This window comes from Lepidochelys olivacea (genome assembly GCF_965140295.1).
Source record: "Lepidochelys olivacea isolate rLepOli2 genome assembly, chromosome: 4".
Taxonomy (NCBI): domain Eukaryota; kingdom Metazoa; phylum Chordata; order Testudines; family Cheloniidae; genus Lepidochelys; species Lepidochelys olivacea.
Genome location: NC_140414.1, coordinates 39,120,075 through 39,139,455, shown reverse-complemented (window position 1 = coordinate 39,139,455; position 19,381 = coordinate 39,120,075). Strand labels below are relative to the sequence as shown.

General features: G+C 39.5%; 1 protein-coding gene across 4 annotated transcripts in view; it reads right to left on the bottom strand.

The window, feature by feature from the left end:
- Positions 1-14,416: 14,416 nt before the first annotated feature.
- SEC24B (SEC24 homolog B, COPII coat complex component) overlaps positions 14,417-19,381 on the bottom strand; it is an 84,111-nt gene continuing 79,146 nt past the window's right edge. For all 4 annotated transcript variants that reach the window (XM_084626060.1, XM_084626061.1, XM_084626063.1 and 1 more), the window contains one exon: positions 14,417-16,899. In XM_084626060.1, coding sequence (XP_084482186.1) covers positions 16,785-16,899 — 115 coding nt within the window. In that variant the 3' untranslated portion in view covers positions 14,417-16,784. The remainder of the gene's footprint in view (positions 16,900-19,381) is intronic.

Here is a 19,381-nt window from a genome sequence, read left to right as displayed (position 1 = left end):
GGCATCTCCCTGTGCTGGGCCCACTGCCCAGAGTCCCCCCTCACTCTACCCAGCTGCTCACAACACCTGGCTCCAGCTCCACTGCCTCAGCTCCAGCCCCACTCTGCCTCCAGCTCCCTAGGCTGCTTCTCTGGCCCCTCTGGCTCTGGTTGCTACAGCTCTGCTCCCAGGACAGGTCTGCTCTGCAGGCTGCTCCCAGCACTGACCTGCTTCATGGGCTGCTTTTCTGTCCCCTCTGGCTCTGGTTGCTGCAGCTCTCCTCCAGGGCAAGTCTGCTCTCTCTGGGCTGTGCCTCTGGCTTTGGGGCTGCAGCTCTGCTCCCAGCACAGGGTCTGATCTCTCTGGGCTGCTTTTCTGGTCCCTCTGGATCTGGCACAGCTCTACTCCCCAGCTCAGCTTGGGTCCCTGCTCTCTCCTTAGGTCCGCCCCACTCTGTCTGACCCAGGACAGGACCTCCCTGGCCTCCTGACTCCTTGATTAGTCTGCCCACCCTGTCATTCAGGCTAACCTGGAACATTGGCCTCTCCCATTGTTCCTAGGGACTGTCAGTCTCAGGGTCCTGATTCCCCATCGACCCTTCCCCCTTTTAGTACTGGGAGCTAGCAACTAAAACACCCCCACTGAATGTTAGTAAGGGGGCAACAGTCCCCTTACATTAGGAAAAGGTAGATGTATGTAAGGTGTGGGCTCCAGTTGGGTGGATCTGTCACAATACATTTTCAGTAAGTGAAGAGGTCACCAGAAAGGAAGAAGTGGCTTTTGAAAAGAGCAGCTATTCAGCTCCATCCAAACTAAAAATGAAAACAAGTCCTTATCACCCAGCCAAATGTTTTCTTAGGGTGGATGCTCACCTGGAAGCATCTGTGTAGAAAAGCATCACCACCTCATGTGGGGGCACCCCACCCCCTTCTTTTGCAGCTATTGACAGGATATTAAAATCAACAGTCCCCCAAATCTTTTAATCGGGCACTATGCCATGCCAGATTGGCACTGACTTGGCAACACAAAGATTCCATCCCAGAGATGGGAGCTGCTTTCTTTCTTTTCCACGCTTTCCCCGCTGTAGAATGTGATTATCATGCCCAGTAGTACAATTATGACCTAGGGAGTTCCTGACTGCCAACGGGCAGAGGGCACCCCACACCATACAGTCCCTCACATCAGGCCTGATGCACGCATTGCCCCAACACACTGTTGTCATAATCTGTATTTAAGAGCTAAAAGGTGTGATGTAAGGCAGTGCTACTCAAAGTGGTGGTCCGGAAGCCATCAGCTGCCAGTCTGCGTGCACATTGGGGAAAAAAATTGCTGGTCCCCCACATCAGATAGCTTGAGAAGCACTGACGTAAGGTATCATCTGCAAACTGGTAACATGCTGGTCATTAATATTGTGTGATATATATACAGGCAGTGTATAAAGAACTATAGATGTCTGCTGGAAATACATTCTTAAAAGGTGTTTTGCAAACAATGCATAATGCCAGCCAGTCCTAGACAAAGGAATGCTATTGTGCCTGGTTTCCTGTGTCTCCAATGTAAACTGAATTAGGTAATATCTCCGAGGACAATGAAAAGTACATCTACATGGAATGTAAACAAAGGCATCAAGATAAACAAGTGGGGTAGGAGGAAGAAAGACAACTTAACCATCACAAATGAGGATGGAGCCTGCACCCCCAGGAAGCCTTAGTGGCTCTTGAAACAGATACACTTTGGAAAATGTAAGGTGAAACAGAAAGCCATTTTGGCATCTATCACCTAGGGGACAAAGAGGGAGCAGAACCTTATGAGCTCATGCAGAGTGGATCATCTTCGCTTGAAAACAAAGAGTAGCTGGAACTGACTATAGGGGAAAAACCTCCTTAGATAAAGATAACTTGCCAAAGTTAAGTTTTAGGCATTAGCAAGCATGTTTTGTTTTGTTGTGTGTACTTGTAACCATATCTCTGTCTTCTATTTTTACTTGTCACTTAAATATCTGTGCTTTGTTAATAGACTTATTCTTATTTTATTACAAAACCTTCTCAAAGCTGTGTAATAAAATGAAGGGTGAAGTCCCCAGCTAAACTAACAGGCTGATGTGTGCTCTGTCTTTTTGGAGGCAGCAAACTGAATAACTGTGAGTATCCACGGAGAGGGACTGGACAGTGGAGGGCAGATGGTTTGGGGGAGACTCAGGACTGGAAGGGCTGTTGGTTTTACCCTGCAAGGAGTAGCCAGGCTGGTGGAAGACAGAATCAGGCCATTGTGCTGTGAGCATGCTGCTGGTGAGCTGAAGCTGCACAGTGCAGAAGCACCAAGGGTTACAGGGCAGGCTGTGACAGAACGCCTATTGATCTGTGTGAGCCCCCAAAGTGTCACAATGGCATTTTAGAGGTAGGACACTACTCGACTGATTACGAACTGTTTCACTCACACCTAAAACAGGCCTCTGCTTTGCTTACTGCTGTAATTTGATCCAAATAATCCTTGTGGCTAAAATTTGAAGAAGCAGCTTCAGTGTCAGAGGCCTAGATTTTCAAAAGCAATTAGTGTATTTTCACAATGGGCAAACAAAACTACCAGGGCTTGTCTGTACAGAGGGTTTAAACCAGTATGGACCCAACAGTGCTTCACGCTGTTATGTTGGCACCCGTGAATACCCAGAGGCTGCTTGTGCTGTATCTCAAAGTCAAGCAGATGATGTGGCAGCGGCAGCAGTGGGAACTTCAGCAATGGCAGAAGAAGCAGAATAATGATAATGAGCAACTGCTGCTAGAGGAGCTGTTCCTGGACCAACTTCACCATTCAGTGTCATTTCTGGTCTCGGGAAACCAGCATTTTCTAAAGGATTGCTCTAAAGAACTGGTTAATGAAGCTGTTCACAGGCCACATGGACAGATAGCCTCAAGAGTTGCAGAATGAGGGGGAGTTGGGGGTGGGGGGAGAGAGGTTTGCATCCAGCAGTTTGAAAGAACAGTAGAATGTTTTCAGAATAGGTTGTAACCTGCAAGAAAAATAACAGGCCTAAGACTATAGCTGCATGTTGTATTTTGCACAATATTTGTGAAAGGAAGGAAGAAAGCCATGGTGAAAATCTTGGCCAATTTCTGTTGTTGAGAGGCACCAGTAAAGTAGGTTTATCTTTGGCAGACAGCACTGTTTGATAACACAAAGAGTGTTTGATAACACCAAGTCACCCTTCTGCTGCTTCTTTTTTTTCCCCCCCCTTTCTGTCCTTTAGGGGCAAACAGTTCAAGAGCTACATCTAACTTTGTATTATTTCTCATGGCAAGTCCTGAGGTTCTTAACCATTTGTCTCAACAAGGACAAGAACAACTTCTATAAAATAGGCCTTTAGTACTTTGTTTAGCTAGGATAGTTACCAACACCAGGAAAACACTCATGTTGGAACATTTTCTCCCTGCAAAGGTATACTCAAAGGCATTAGGGTGTCACTGTAGACAGCTCAAGGAGGACCCCTACTAGATATCCAGCTGTGGTCAAAAAAAGCAAAGAAGATATTCATCAAATGGTAGAAAGCATAAGGAATAGGATAGCAAATAATCCAGAGTTAATGTCTTTTAGAAATCAGTGGTGTGGCCTCATCTGAAATTCCATGTGCAATACTGGTCACCCCATCTGAAAAAGGACATTGCAGAACTAGAGGAGGCCCAGAGAAGGGTGATGAAAATGATCAAATGTATTGAAAAACACGTATGAAGAGAAACTGAAAAATGTGGATCATCATCTTAGAAAGGAGATGAAAAGGGGGGACATGATAAAAGTATATAAAATAAAGAATAGTCTAGAGATGGTAGATTGGGAACTCCTGTTCTTCCTGTCTCATACAAAAGAAGAAGGGGGCATTTAATGAAACTGAAAACCAACAAAACCAAATTCTTTTGCACACAGCATGCAATTATACTGTGGAACTCACTGCCACAGGAAATCATTAAAATCAAGACTTTAGCAAGGTTCAATAAGGGATTGGACATTAATTTGGATAACAAGAATATCCAGAGTCATTAACAAAAATTGTGGAAGAGCTATGAAAGTTCATGCTTCAGAGTTTAAGACTCTCTGACTATTAGAAACCAGGATGAGACCTAATATAGGGCAGATTATCCCACATCTGCTTACAGCTGCATTCTTATACCTTTCTCTGAAATATCTGGTACAGGCCACTGTCAGAGACAGGTCACTGAACTAGATGGACCTAGAGCTTAAATCCAGAATGGCAATTCATATGGTCCTACAATACTATTTGATGATCTGGGTGTGGTCTGAGAATGGAACCTGAGGAATCCACTTCCAGAGCTGTTTTTTTTCTCAGTACCTCACACAATCATAGGTGTTCCTCACCCAGAACCAATCTATCACCACAGTGTGTTGGAGATGCTCCAGTTATGACAGTTCAGACTTTCTTTCTGAATCTCTATTTAAGAGCACTTAAACTTTCCAAAAAATTACCTTTATGAACATGCTTAACTTTATGCATTGAAAATAGGCCTATTGAAGTCATATGGCAAATGTACTAGTGGATACGGTGCTTACTTTTGTGAAGTCAGTAGTAACCACTACACTTGATAGTGATGGTAGGATCAGGCCCTAAATACTCACTATATAGACCAGGGGTCTCAAACACGGGTCAGGGATGTGCAGCCCACCATAGGCACCGACTCCACTAGCAGCCAAGCTCCCCTCACCCCCGGCCCTCCCTCCTCCCGAGCGCACCGCGTCCCCCGCTCCTCCACCTACCTCCCAGCACACTTAGGACTTTCCAGGAGGGAGGAGCGGGGACGCAGCACGCTCGGGGAGGAGGTGGAGAAGAGGCGGGGCTGGGGAGGGGATTTAGGGAAGATGTTAGAATGGGGGTGAAGAAGGTGAGGAAAGAGGCAGGGCCTCATGGACTAGACGAGCAGTCTGAGGTATGAAGTTCAGCATGTATGGTTCTTTGCTGTGAATAGTTGGGAAGAATGTTTGTTAAAAGTGGCAATGTATTTTGTATGAATAATTACATTAAAAAGTTCCTGCCCTTACAGCTATGTTGATAGACTGTTAGTGTAGATCATTATCAGTGTTACTGACAACATAAGGAATAGTTACAGGTGTTTATATTTTATTAAAACCCCTCTTTGCATTACAGTTTTAAAAAAGTTAATACATTGACTTTTAATAGCATACTATATTACTCTTATTTTTTGCTATACTTTTGTATCATCGTATGAAAAGGTTTCAGTGATGCGGCCCTCGGGCCAACATACTAGTCCTCATATGGCCCTTGTGGTGATTTGAGTTTGAGATCCTTGATATAAACAAAGTATACAGGCAATAGAATGTATAAAAAATAGCTGTTTAATACACATTTTATTCCACTATATTTGAAGATTCGGCTTTGCTTGGTTAGACAATATTTATTTTTAGTCCATGTTCTTTAGTGGAAGATTAGAGCTTGTAGGGCTCCAAAAGGAAGTGTGTTTTCAACTTGCCATGAAGATAGTCCTCACTGAGGTTCAGTGTACTTTAACATGGCTGCAGAAAATTAATTTAGAAATAAGTTATTAGAGCTACCAACATTTTTCAAAATTAGATTTTTCAATTAGGTTTTTCAACAAAATTTTGAGACAAAAAGACAGGTGAATTTTTATTATGCTTTCCCACCATCTGTAGAGCAGAATGAAATTGCCATCCATCATGCTGTAAATTATTGCCCTATAAAAAGGGTTAATCGTGTGCATGCCAGATCCTCTCCACCCTGGCCAACTTTCTCTCTCTTCCACTAAATATTATTGTGGTGCTGCTACACCAGCTAACTTGTATATGACCAGAACAATTTAACAAGAGGCATTGCAATTGTAATCAAAACAATCCACTTACGTATGGGTATCAAAGAAATGTTAATTAAGCTAGCAATCCCCAACTCATTCACTTTTTATTAATAAGAATCAAACAATAGTTGCTAAGTGTTTTTGTCTGTGTTTACCTATATCCTGTTAGTTTACCAGTGTGACCAAATTAGCTTTTGGATGCTAAATCCATTCCATGTCTTAATTGTGTTCAGTTAACCTTAAGATCAAAGAGGTGAGATACTGTAGGAAACTATCATCATCTACAGGTTTCAGAGTAGCAGCTGTGTTAGTCTGTATTCGCAAAAAGAAAAGGAGTACTAGTGGCACCTTAGAGACTAACCAATTTATTTGAGCATAAGCTTTTGTGAGCTACAGCTCACTTCATCGGATGCATTCAATGGATATTATCTACAGCTTAACTCTGTTCTAATGCCTAATTGCCTTATGCAAATAAGTGTAACTAGATTTCCTGTGTATGGATAGGAAATTGAATGTTAACTTCAAAGTGGTGGGTTCCTGTGTGCTCAGAGAAGAATCCTGTCACATGCTGTGCTCAAAACACTTAACTGCCTGCTTCAGCTATAAGAAAAGGAGTACTTGTCGCACCTTAGAGACTAACAAATTTATTTGAGCATAAGCTTTCGTGAGCTACAGCTCACTTCATCGGATACATGGATCCGATGAAGTGAGCTGTAGCTCACGAAAGCTTATGCTCAAATAAATTTGTTAGTCTCTAAGGTGCCACAAGTACTCCTTTTCTTTTTGCGGATAGACTAACACAGCTGCTACTCTGAAACCTAGCTTAAATATGCAATTCAAATTTTGTATGCATTGGTGTCTCTATGACAGTGGTCACCCAATATGATAAACTAGGGCAGTACATGAATCTGCAAAGTAACGAATGTGAACTCAAGATATAATGTGCAACAGATATTTTAAAGGGGTAAAATATCACAGGAAGAATAAAATAGACATTAGTCAGTTTCGGAGCTGTCTGGAGATGTTCTTCCCACTCCTACATCCATATCCTTAAAGGTCCCAGATTACTCAAATCTTCAGTGACATAACTAAGAGAGGCATCCAGAAGTATTGGCCATTGATATTAATGATTAAAGCCCGGGGAGAAAGGGGAAAAAAATAAAAAGGACCTGGAGGTGAAAAAGGGAACCAAAGCCTTTCAAGGAGATTTGAGTTTGAGAAGCACCTACAGCTTTATCATCTGGATGTTCATGCTGCTTGTGGAGTTTACACATCACTAATGTGTGAGAATTCACTAGCCACAGTGAATTTGAGGGTGTTTTTTTTTATATACAGTATATGGAAAACCATCAATACATTGTAAAAAGTATCAAAAATATGCTCAAATAGTCCAAAAGGTTTATTTTAAATTTTCAGTTAATCCTAATATTCCTGACCGCATTATCCAGATTCCTCTCCACCAACGACACAGTGAAAGTACAATTAGAAAGGCAAAAATTGACACTAGCCATCTATCTATTCTTCAAAGTTATAGGGACTGCCAAAGATGGGTGCAAGTAGATATTTAATAACCTAAAATTACGGCTGGACATTTTTGTTCTGAGCAGTTTGATCTCTATATGCTTTTACTGTAAAAGCCATATGTATAAATTGAGATTTAACCTATTGGAGCTAAAAATATGTTGTGACATAACCTCTGTCTATTTAGGATTTCACTAGTGTGTTGCTGAAGTTGAGATATACATTGGTTACATTTTGCCTTAGTTATGAAAACCAGGTAAATAATATAGGTAAATAATCTGAGTTCCTCCTTTGAGGAGTTAGTGGTAGATGGGGAAATACTATGTGAAAGCTTGAAAATACATTTTTAAACCAGCAAAACTGGTTGCTTCATATATTGAACAAAGCAATACATTTTTCATTCAAGTATTTCTTCATATGTGCTTAGGATTTATGATAAATTTTAAGAACATAAGAATGGCCATACTGGGTCAGACCAAAGGTCCATCCAGCCCAGTATCCTGTCTACTGACAGGGGCCAATGCCAGGTGCCCCAGAGGGAGTGAACTTAACAGGTAACGATCAAGCGATTTCTCTCCTGCCACACATCTCCACTCTCTGACAAACAGAGGCTCGGGACACCATTCCTTGCCCATCCTGGCTAAGAGCCATTAATGGACTTAACCTCCATGAATTTATCCAGTTCTCTTTTAAACCCTGTTATAGTCCTAGCCTTCAAAACGTCCTCAGGCAAGGAGTTCCACAGGTTGACTGTGGGCTGAGTGAAGAACTTTCTTTTATTTGTTTTAAACCTGTTACCCACTAATTTCATTTGGTGGCCCCTAGTTCTTATATTATGGAAACAAGTAAATAACTTTTCCTTATTCACTTTCTCCACACCACTCATGATTTTAAATACCTCTATCATATCCCCCCTTAGTTTCCTCTTTTCCAAGCTGAAAAGTCCTAGCCTCTTTAATCTCTCCACATATGGGACCCATTCCAAACCCCTAATAATTTTAATTGCCCTTTTCTGAACCTTTTCTAATGCCAGTATATCTTTTCTGAGATGCGGGAACGATATCTGTACGCAGTATTCAAGATGTGGCCGTACCATGGGTTTATATGAGGGCAGTAAGATATTCTCTATCCCTTTTTTAATGATTCCTAACATCCCGTTTGCCTTTTTGACTGCCGCTTGTTCCTTTCTACTTCAAACTACAGCCTACATTCTTTAACACCTGGAAAGCAAATTGAATTAAAAAATTATATTTATGGATCAAGTTGAATTCTGAAAATTATGATTAATTACATTTGTGGTACAGTCATACAAGATATAAAGGGAGATACTCTGCCACTAGGATCTACTTAATCTCAGTTTTAGGGATATATGCAAATAATATTGAAATTAGTAATATGCCACCCCTTCACTTCCTACTCCATGTTGCATAAATCGATTAAAAAGTTTACTGTATCCCAAATTATACCTTGTTTTACATGATACTTTTTCTCCTTTGTTTACAAAATAGGGGATTCAAATTGCCAACAGACATATTGAAAAGGGATTAATTTAATCTACCACAGAGCTGAAGAATCTGGCAAATAGGTGTGGCTCTTGTGTCCTAGATGTAGATGGAATACCTATTAAAGCCCCTGTCCTGCAACACACACATGCTTAACTTTATTAGCATGAGTAGTCCTATTGACTTCAAACAGAATTACTCAGGCTAGTGAAGTTAAGCACATACTTAAGTGTTTATTCAATTTGGCAGCAATTCTGCAAAGGTGAATGGTACTTAGATAAAATATACTCTAACATGGACTTGAAAATGAAGGAACTAATTCCGATCTCACTTACGCTTCAGTAAAAAAGAAGCAACTTTGCTTAAATCGATGTATCTACACCAGTTTGAGAATCATCAGCTCCACAAAATCCAGTACTATATCATACTCTGAAAATTTGGAATAAGCTTCACAAAAATGATCCACATAAAAGTTTACATGTGAACATCTGAAATTACGAAAAGAAAAATAGTGAAAAATGTTCTAGAACTATTGGAACAGCAAAGGATACTAAACATTTGATTTATGCTTGTAACAATTTTTGTTTTTTCTGCAGCTGCAAAATAAAAACAATCTGGATGCAGAAGAGAGGACCAGCTGCAATTAAAGCTGTTTGCTAGGATTAGTGAGCTCATTTCTAACATCTCAAAGAATCCAATGTCAAATTGGATTTAAAAATAACCCTTCCAAAACACATTTAGTATCTTACCTGGGAAGCCTGATAATCAGACCTTGACACAACTCCTCATAATACAATATTGTTATGAGCAAGAATAAGATACCACCTACTATGCTATAAAGGAAACAGTTTGCAGTGTTATCTGTTCTTCAACTGGAAAAACTGGACGCCAACCTTCAATTAACATTTTAAAATTCTGGACACAAAATTGTTCCTGGCAGTGCTTGAAATCTACAGGAACGTATGCACGTTTTGGGATTGTGCTCAGGTGAAAGCATATTGGGAAACTATATTTGCTTAAACACCACATTTTTAAAGGTAAACATGGAAATATTAGCTTGTGTATTGAGCCTCTCCCACACACAGCTCAAAGGGAGATTTAAAATCCTCAGGTTTATTGCTAAGAAGATACCATAGACACTGGAAATATATCACGAATTACTGTACCTGAATAGACATGGCCCTCTAAAATGCACTTCTTATAAGAGACTTTTCTTGGACACATCTAATAAAAGCAATGATTTTTTTAAAAATACTTAAAGTCAAAAATTTTGAAAATTCCTTCTCTCTCCCACCTACATTTTACCTTTGTTTTGCCTATCCCATCCCACTCTTTTCCATCTTCACTTTAGTTTCCTTTACTTCAACCATATAATTACATTATGGTTGTGCTATCCTCCTGCAAGAGTAAATGTCTCTCTATTTTCTCAGCTGTTTGTGCATGGATTAGTTACATTTTGGAGGAAGGAGGCAATATTGAATTCAAATCTGTATTTTAAAAATACTTCAGCTTCAAAATACACTTAAAACAATGTGTAAATGAAAGGAATACCCAGAAAATATATCACAAAAAAAGAGTATGTGTAGCCTCCGTTTCTATTATACTCTGGCCAGTCAACAGCAAGCATACAACAAAAAGATTGTTTTAATATTTACAGCAACATTAAAATATATTCCAATATGTCTCAATGCTTTGTGGAGCTACTGTATTATCAGAAGGTGAGTGCCTTGTGTACTATAAGTACAATGTAGCTATTCTAATAGCAGAACTAAAGGGCATTACAGAACTAGGGAAAAGCAGGTGTGTGTGGTGAGATAAGCCTGGATGCACTCAAACTTGATGCATCATTAATGAAGTGCAACTTAGGCGAACACTTTAGGGAGAAACCGGAACTTGAGATAATCTGCCCTTCCTTTCTTTTCAGTTTTTACAAAAAAAAAAAAAAAAAAACAGAAGTCTTTGTTTTTGCCACTGCCCTCAAACAGTCATTTTTATTCTAGAATAAGAAAATTTCAGTTAACTGAGCACATAGTAGACAAAGGAATGGAGAAAATGGAACTACAATAGACACTTGCTTTATAATTTTGTTGAAACAGACATACCATATAATGAATGTCCTACCACTATCAACAATGATTCATTCTTGCAGGCTATGCACACATATTCCCTTAGTGGATCATGGTTCTTTTGCTATCAGGCCAAAGTTTGATTGATAAATATGAACTTTCCTTCCTGGACTACAATGGAGCGGCTGCAGCAAGAGGCCTCTGCTTCAGAAAAGTTATTGGCAATTAAACCTGAATTCTTTCCCATCTCCCTTTGCTGCAAAGCAACATTTTTACTCCACCTCCAAATACATTAGTATTCAGTTGCCAAAAAAGAGCAATTATTTATACTGGATGGAGTTACTGTATATTAGCAGATCTTATATTTTGTATTTCTGTGGTTGTTTGCCATAACCTTGATAGTAAAGACCTACATTCACTATATTCCTGCTAACTCAACCCCCTTTTATTACTGCTTTGCCAGTGACCATGAAGACACCCCCTTACTAAATGAAGACATCGCTGTTATTCATTCCTCAGCCGAAAGACACTAGTTCCATCCAGCACAGAAACACAATGTATTTCAAACTGGTAGTAAGGAATCACCCTCATTATACCACTTTGTTTCTCCTTCAGAGTCCCAAACACCAGCTTCAATACACATTGTCCCTCTATTCAAGTCTATGACTCCCTTCATCTGGAAAGGTGGATGTTTTTCTCCTTCATAGAAAAGCATTTCTGAATAAAAGAAGAGGATTACTTGTGGCACCTTAGAGACTAACAAATTTGAGCATAAGCTTTCGTGAGCTACAGCTCACTTCATTGGATGCATTCGGTGGAAAATACAGTGGGGAGATTTATATACACAGAGAACATGAAACAATGGGTGTTACCATACACACTGTAACCAGAGTGATCACTTAAGGTGAGCTATTACCAGCGGGGGTGGGGGGGAGAGAAGGGATAGAACTTTTGTAGTGATAATCAAGGTGGGCCACTTCCAACAGTTGACAAGAAGTCTGAGGAACAATCTTGTAATAAAATACTTAAAATGCTCTCAAAAGACAAAATACACAGTCCACTACACAGAAGTATTTGTATCTCTGTACTGCTTTGCAGCTGAAAGACAGGTCACTTTCATCCTAAAATTTAAACTCCAACCCTAAATGATTTGGCAGAACTATATTCTTGACAGTCTTCTGAATGCAGCAACCTCACAATTTGAATTAATCTCTTTGCAGTACCTTAGTACCCCAAAGAATGTCTCCATTCAGACAGAGGCCCTATTTTAACTGGGTTTCAGCCACAACATGTAGGGCAGAGGTGGCCAAACTATGGCCCGCAGAACCCTCCTGCACGGCCCCTGAGCTCCTGGCCTGGGAGGCTAGCCCCTTCCCTGCAGCGTCAGTTCACTGTGCCGTCGGCGCAATGCTCTGGGCAGCGAGGCTGCGAGCTCCTGGAGCAAGATAGGAATTAACGGTCAGTTTTCACAATGGAGAAAAGCAAATAGCTGGGTGCCCACAGGACCTGTACTGGGACCAGGACTGTTCAACATATTCATAAATGATCAGGAAAAAGGAGTAAACAGTGAGGTGGCAAAATATGCAGATGATACAAAATTACACAAGATAGTTAAGTTCAAAGCAGACTGTGAAGAGTCACAAAGGGATCTCACAAAACTGGGTGACTGGGCAACAAAATGGCAGATGAAATTCAGTGTTGATAAATGCAAAGAGTAATGCACATTGGAAAACAATCCCAACTATACATACAATATGATGGGGACTAAATTAGCTGCCAGCACTCAAGAAAAATCTTGGAGCCACTGTGGATAGTTCTCTAAAAACACTCACTCAATGTGCAGCAGCAGTCAAAAAAAGCTAACAATGTTAGGAACCTTTACAAAAGAGTTAACAGAAAATATGCCACTATATAAATCTATTGTACGCCCACATCTTGAATTCTGTGTGCAGTTCTGGACACCTTACTAATAGCTGACCTATCCATCCTCATTCTTAAAGGAAACCTGCACAACACTTTCTAAAGACGAGCCTGGGAGCTTAAAATCATTACTCCGCTAGCCACTACAAATTGTGGATCGAACAGAGACACTGGATTTATAGCTTATTGCAACAATCTGTAACGGACTAACTCCTTTGTCCTTTGATTACAGAAATGTTAACGGGCTACTCTATCTTGAATAGTCCCTTAATAATATGTGCTACTTATGCTAAACAAACTGTTCGACTTTCCATTTTGCTGTGATGCTGGGAGTACCTTTCCCAGACTTGAAGAGCTCTTTGTAGCTCGAAAGCTTGTCTCCCTCCCCAACAGAAGTTGGTTCAAATAGAAGATATTATCTCACCCACCTTGTCCATCTCAAAAAAGATATAGTAGAATTGGAAAAAGCACAGAGAAGGGCAACAAAAATGATTAGGGATATGGAACAGCTCCCATCCGAGGAGAGATTAAAAAGACTTGGACTGCTCAGCTTGGAAAAGAGATGGCTGATGGGGTATGTGATAAAGGTCTATAAATCATGAATCGTGTGGCAAAAGTAAGTGTTATTTACCCCTTCACATAGCACATGAAGCAGGGGTCACCCAATGAAATTAATAGGCAGCAAGTTTAAAACATAAGGAAGTACTTCTTCACACAATGCACAGTCAACCTGCGGAACTCTTCGCCAGAAGGTGTTGTGAAGGCAAAAAGTATAACAGGATTTAAAAAAAATTAGGCAAATTCATGGAAGCGTAGCCCATCAAAGGCTATTAGCCAAGATGGTCAGCGACAAAACGCCATGCTCTGGGTGTCCCTAAACCTCCGACTACTAAAAGCTGGGACAGGAGGACAGGGGATGGATCACTCAAATTGCCCTGTTCTGTTCACTCCCTCTGGCACAAACCATGGTCAGAAGACAGGATACTGGGCTAGATGGACCATTGGACCAAACTACCACAACAGCCACCTGACAGCTTCCATTACTATGCATCTTGTCTGAATTCAAACAGATTAAGAAGTCATCTTAATACTAGTGCCTTGAACCATCCAGTTTATACTATCTTTCAGCAATCTCAGTGTTTCTGGAGTCAGCTACTTTCAATGGCTAGGAGGCTGGATGTCTTCTATTTTTGTTTCTAAGGCACACTTTTTTTTTTTTTTTTTTAAACAAAGATCCTTGCTTCGTATGCAGATTTAATATGGCCAAAAACCTTTGTTAATTTTTTAAGTTATTCATCATAAAAGCATATCCCCCACCTTAGAATGCTACTGATGAGAGGGTCTTCATGCTTCTTCAGGGTGGTTGCACACACTTCTTGGTGGAAGCACATATCTTATGGCTTGCACCTACTGGTAATTCCTTTATGGTGGTTGGAAAAGAGACATCGGATATTAAACTAGCATCACATAAAAAGAGCCAAAAACTACCAGCTTTTCTATACTGTAAATTGCTTTTACTAAATAAATCAAATAGTTCTCATATGTATTTTTCATAACAACTTTTATATACAAAAAACATAGAAGAATAAAGCTTTAAGTAGCAGTTTTACAGACTATGTCACCATAATCATTGTTTTGAATGTTCCTGGATATTCAATGTCAAGTTTACAAATCTGTATATTCTGGAGAACTGTTAAGATTATGCTAACATCCCCTTCTGACACCTTTTCACCTGTCTTATTCTTCAGTAGCTTTTACCCTTAATTCAAAATGCGGAGTGTAAATAGAACAAAATATATGTAGTTACGTGCATCCTGTTGTCCTGATTTAGGGACACTAGCCTGTATTTCTGCAGACATTTAGGTTTAGTCTACACTAGAAGTGCTACAGCAATGCAGCTGCACCTATGCAGTTGGTGAAGATGTTCTGTGCTGATGGGAGAGAGCTCTCCCGTCAGCACAATAAAACCACCTCCTCGAGAGGTGTAGCTATGTCAGTGGGAGCATTACACAACGCTGTCCCCACCAGCGCTTAGGTTGCTGTAACGTACTTCAGTCAGGGGGGTGGCTTGTTCATGCCCCTGCGTGACAAAAGTTGTACCCACATAAGTGGTAGTATGTACAAGCCCTTAGTAATTGACTATAAAGATGAACAACAAAGATTTACTTGTGTGCTATCCTTGGTATACTTGAGTATATTTAATTAGGGAAAGGATACACAAATTTAAATTTGTGCATCTCCAAAACTGATGTGGTGCAAACACTCAAGATAACACGCTTTCAGGATTTAATTCATCATAATACAGTTGCAATAACTAGTTATTACATGTTTCTACAGAATACTGTATAGTAGGTACAGATACAATTTGAGTCCATCTTTCCAGGGTGTAGGGTTGTTAATATTCAACTTCTTGAATGCTTTTTAAAAAATGTTTTTCTGGACTGTTTTAAAAGAAAATGTGCTAGCATTATTACCATTTAATTATTTAGCGCTTCTTAGTTCAACTACCTGAACACATAAATTTAATTAAAGCAAACAAGTGACAAAAGTTCAGATCGGGTCATATGACTGACCAAGTCTAAATCAGCAATTGCAGCAGATGGCCAAACACAGTTCCTCCCCCTTCACCTGACCACCAATACCAAATTTTAACTTCGGAGCTTAATCTGTGTTCACAAACCCAGCCAGTTAGTTAGATTTATTAGCAGAAAGAAGGCAGTAGGAAGGTGATTACACTTTGAAATAAGCTTCTTTGAGATTTATCAACTTTTCAAATAAAATATTACTTTCCCTTCATCTCTTCTATTAAAACATTTTTATATCCGTTATTTTTCATCACAGTATTTTATATCCCTTATTTTTCATCCTGTCACAGGATCCCATTCAACGATTAATCATGCTTATTTTGAGTACCACAAATCCAAGTTGCAGAAACCTGGGCCAGGATTGCTGCAGATTACAAAATGTTAGAACGTTATGCTTTTTCACAACCCAGATATGTGAAAGGACCCAACGCTAACCCTTATTGATACACCTATTGCTCATTTCAAAACGATGAAATATTCTCTCCCCCCCTTCTAGAAATCTGTGAAATAAAGTGGTAAACATTCTCTTGAAAAGTGAATTTTAGATTCAGTATGAGAGTTCAGTTTCTAAATGATTATCAGTTGCATAAATATAAAAACACATGATCAAGCAAAATATTTTTAATTAGTAAGCTGATCATAAATAAATCCATGTAAAAGAATTAACAGGATTACAAAGTTGGGTTTTTCCTATGTGATTCAGATTTCTTAATATGTATTATCAGTCAACCTCATTTTAACTGGGCAAAATGATCTATTATTGAATATGCAACACTGCTGCACACTGAGCAATTCATTGTGTAGTTACATTTTTACATTTTCTTTACAAATGTAACACTTATGTACATTATATATTTTATTTCTACAATTCATGTACTGTATTGAAACTCTATAGTCTTCACAGGGAAAATGTTGAAGTCTTTTAGTGACTATGAATCATTCCTTTTAAAAAGTAATATAAACAAACACCATATAGCACTGCCCTTGGCACCTCTGCAAGAGTCTGACTCCAGAAAGGTTATCACAATAAATGTAAGAAAAAAGGTTTTATCTCATTTTACATATCATTAAGAAATATCATCCCACATAGCTACATACATTCAACAGCTTGCAATAAACAGAGCACCATACTGCTGCACTACTGGAAACGTGTCTAAACCAGTTAAAAATGTACTAGTGAAAGAGCATCATTACTCCTATCATTTTCAGGCTGAAGCAAATCCGTAAAATTCCACTGGAAGTGTGTATTTTTCCTTTAGCTGCAAAGCTGATACGGTGCTTTGCACTGTATATTGTGAAGAGCAAATGCCTGTTGCTATGTGCTTCTCTCACAGCTAACGTTTATATCCAAAGTTGGGAATTTTCTTCTTTCTTCCACTTTCACTTACAAATCTGCTGTTGAATATGAAGTAAGAATTCATAATAAGAGAATGCTGCCTCTGTCCGGTCTTCAACTAAGTGCTGGAAAAAATCGCTTTTGGCAGGAGACTCATCTCTGCAACAGAAGAAAATATATTAGTCAAAGCACTAAGCAAAACTATTGTAAAGACAAGTATAAGCAGGAAGTCCATACACTGCATACTGCTCTTGGAGATCTAGGATTCAGCAAAAAAATGCCATTAAGTAGAGCTAATAGGGAATTTTCCATTGAATGATTTTCTGATGAAAAATGCCCTTTTCGCATTTTGTAAGGAAATTTCAGTTTTGCCAAAGGGACAGTTCCTGGCTGCCCTGCTGGAAGGCTGCCAAGGCTGAGCACCCTGACTCTCCACCTTCCTTCCACCTCAGGAGGCAGAGAATCAGATCACTCAGCCTTCTCACCACCCTGGGCAAGACAGACTGACCACCCCCACTCTCTTCCTCTAGAGAAAGAGGAGGGATGGGGGAAGAGGACGCTGAGTGGTCAGGCTCTCCCCCTCTCTGGCTGCCAGAGTTTGGGGGTAATTGAGGGTATGTCTACACAGCAACTAGACACCCACAGCTGGTTCATGTCAGCTGACTCAGGTGTAGCCCAGGCTCTAGGACCCTGCGAGGTGGAAGGGTCTCAGAGCTCCCAACCCGGAAGTCTACACAGCAATGAAACAGCCCCACAGCCCGAGCCCTGAGAGCCTGGGTTGGCCGGCAGGGGCCAACTGCAGGTTTTTCTTTGCTCTGTAGACATACCCTGAGTAGTTCAGCTCTCTGCCTCTTGAGCAGTCAGGCTGGAAGGCCCTGGTCAATTTCACTTTTTGCCTGTGCTCAAATTTTCCGGGTTGCTGACCAAAATTTTTTTTATCTTGAAAGTGTTATGTTTTGACTTTGTAAAGTCCTGGACAAAAACATTTAAAAAACATGAATTTTTTCCACAGTAAGTGATTTTCATTTTCTGGACAACTCTGCTAATAATATCAGTTTTCCACAGTAACAAACCAACCTTCTTTCCTGTTATAAAAACAGGAGCTCTAGAATCCGAGAGGAAAAAAAACATTAAAAATCTTTAGCCTTAAAAAACAAAACAGACTCAATAAGAAACAGTTAGGAAAAAAGGATTTTTGTGGCAGCAGGTGCCATGATTCTGTTGACAGCAATGGACTTTGATCTGGTTAACTTTTAAACTTTTTATAAAATTTTCAAGATTATAGCGTCTGCTGACATATAATCAATTTTTTTTCCTACAGGTGGAACAGAGAAAGGAGAGTGAAAGAGGCAATAAAGCCCCAATCCAGAAAACACTTTCAAATGGGTTTAACGTTAAGCATATCAACAGCATCCTTGAAGCTACTGCAAGCTAAAAGCTATGCAAAATTTTTTGCGGAATCAGGGCCTTAGACTGCAAATTCACTGGGGCGCAGGGTGTCTCCATCATTTGTACAGCACCTACTGTAATTATGCCCCAGTCCTTATTAAGGCCTTAGGATGCTACTGTAATGCAAAGAGCAGCAGCTAGGCTAAGAATTAAATATGGAATTTCAGCCCTAACTTTGAATTTCTTGTCTTTTATTAATTTGGGTGACAAAGATAATCTCTAGAGAAATCAACTGAAATTACTGATAATCATTTCTTTAAACAGTTTTTGATGTATTCAATTTTTAAAGGTGTAAAATGTTTACCCAAGATACAGATATTTCATTCTCGGTTAACCAACAACATCTGAAAAGTAAGAAGTCAAAGGAAATGCTGTTACACCCTTTCCTACAGGATAGTTCAGCCAACAGTGCCACTCTAATTTACTTGAGCCTCTTCTTCGCTTCATGGACAACAGCGAGCAGCCAACATTCAATGTAATTTCTCTTAAAAACCTGTCAGACGTGGTGTATCAATCATTGTCAGAGATGAAAAATCTACTGACCGGATACAAGTATAAGCATTTTATGAAGTCTTAGTTTTTCAAGTAGGCAATAGCTTGAAAAGAACAAGAACTTCAGTAAAGTAATTCAATAGTATGTATAGTACTCTGATGAAGAATACAGTTCACATTTTATATTAAGGTTCCATTTTATAAATGGTTTATAAAGGATTAATAAATTATTAAATATTGTAAGCATGTTATAGAAATTAGTAGCACGTTAGTTATATAGATGGTGGTAGGCATACAAAGGTGTTTGAGATTGTTATAAACCATGGTTATAAGCTACTTATTGACCTGTCTGACTAAATCTATAACAACCGATTAACAAAGTATTAAAACATCCATTAATAACTCTATAAACCATTTATAAATGGAGCCTTAATATAAAATGAGACTGGAAATTGATTCAGTTATTTTAATTTATCATGGAGCACATATTGTTTAGTATTTTCATAATAGTAAAATGTATTGATGTCTGAACTTTGACTTGGCACTCTAAAATTAAATGAATTTAAATATTTAGTAATGCAATCTCTGCAATTAAGATGTCTTTGATACCACTGGGTCTGATCTAGTGAGGTGCTCAGCATTTCCTGTGGTATGTTGAGTGCCTTGCTTCCCACTTATTTCAATTAGAAGTTGAGGGCAC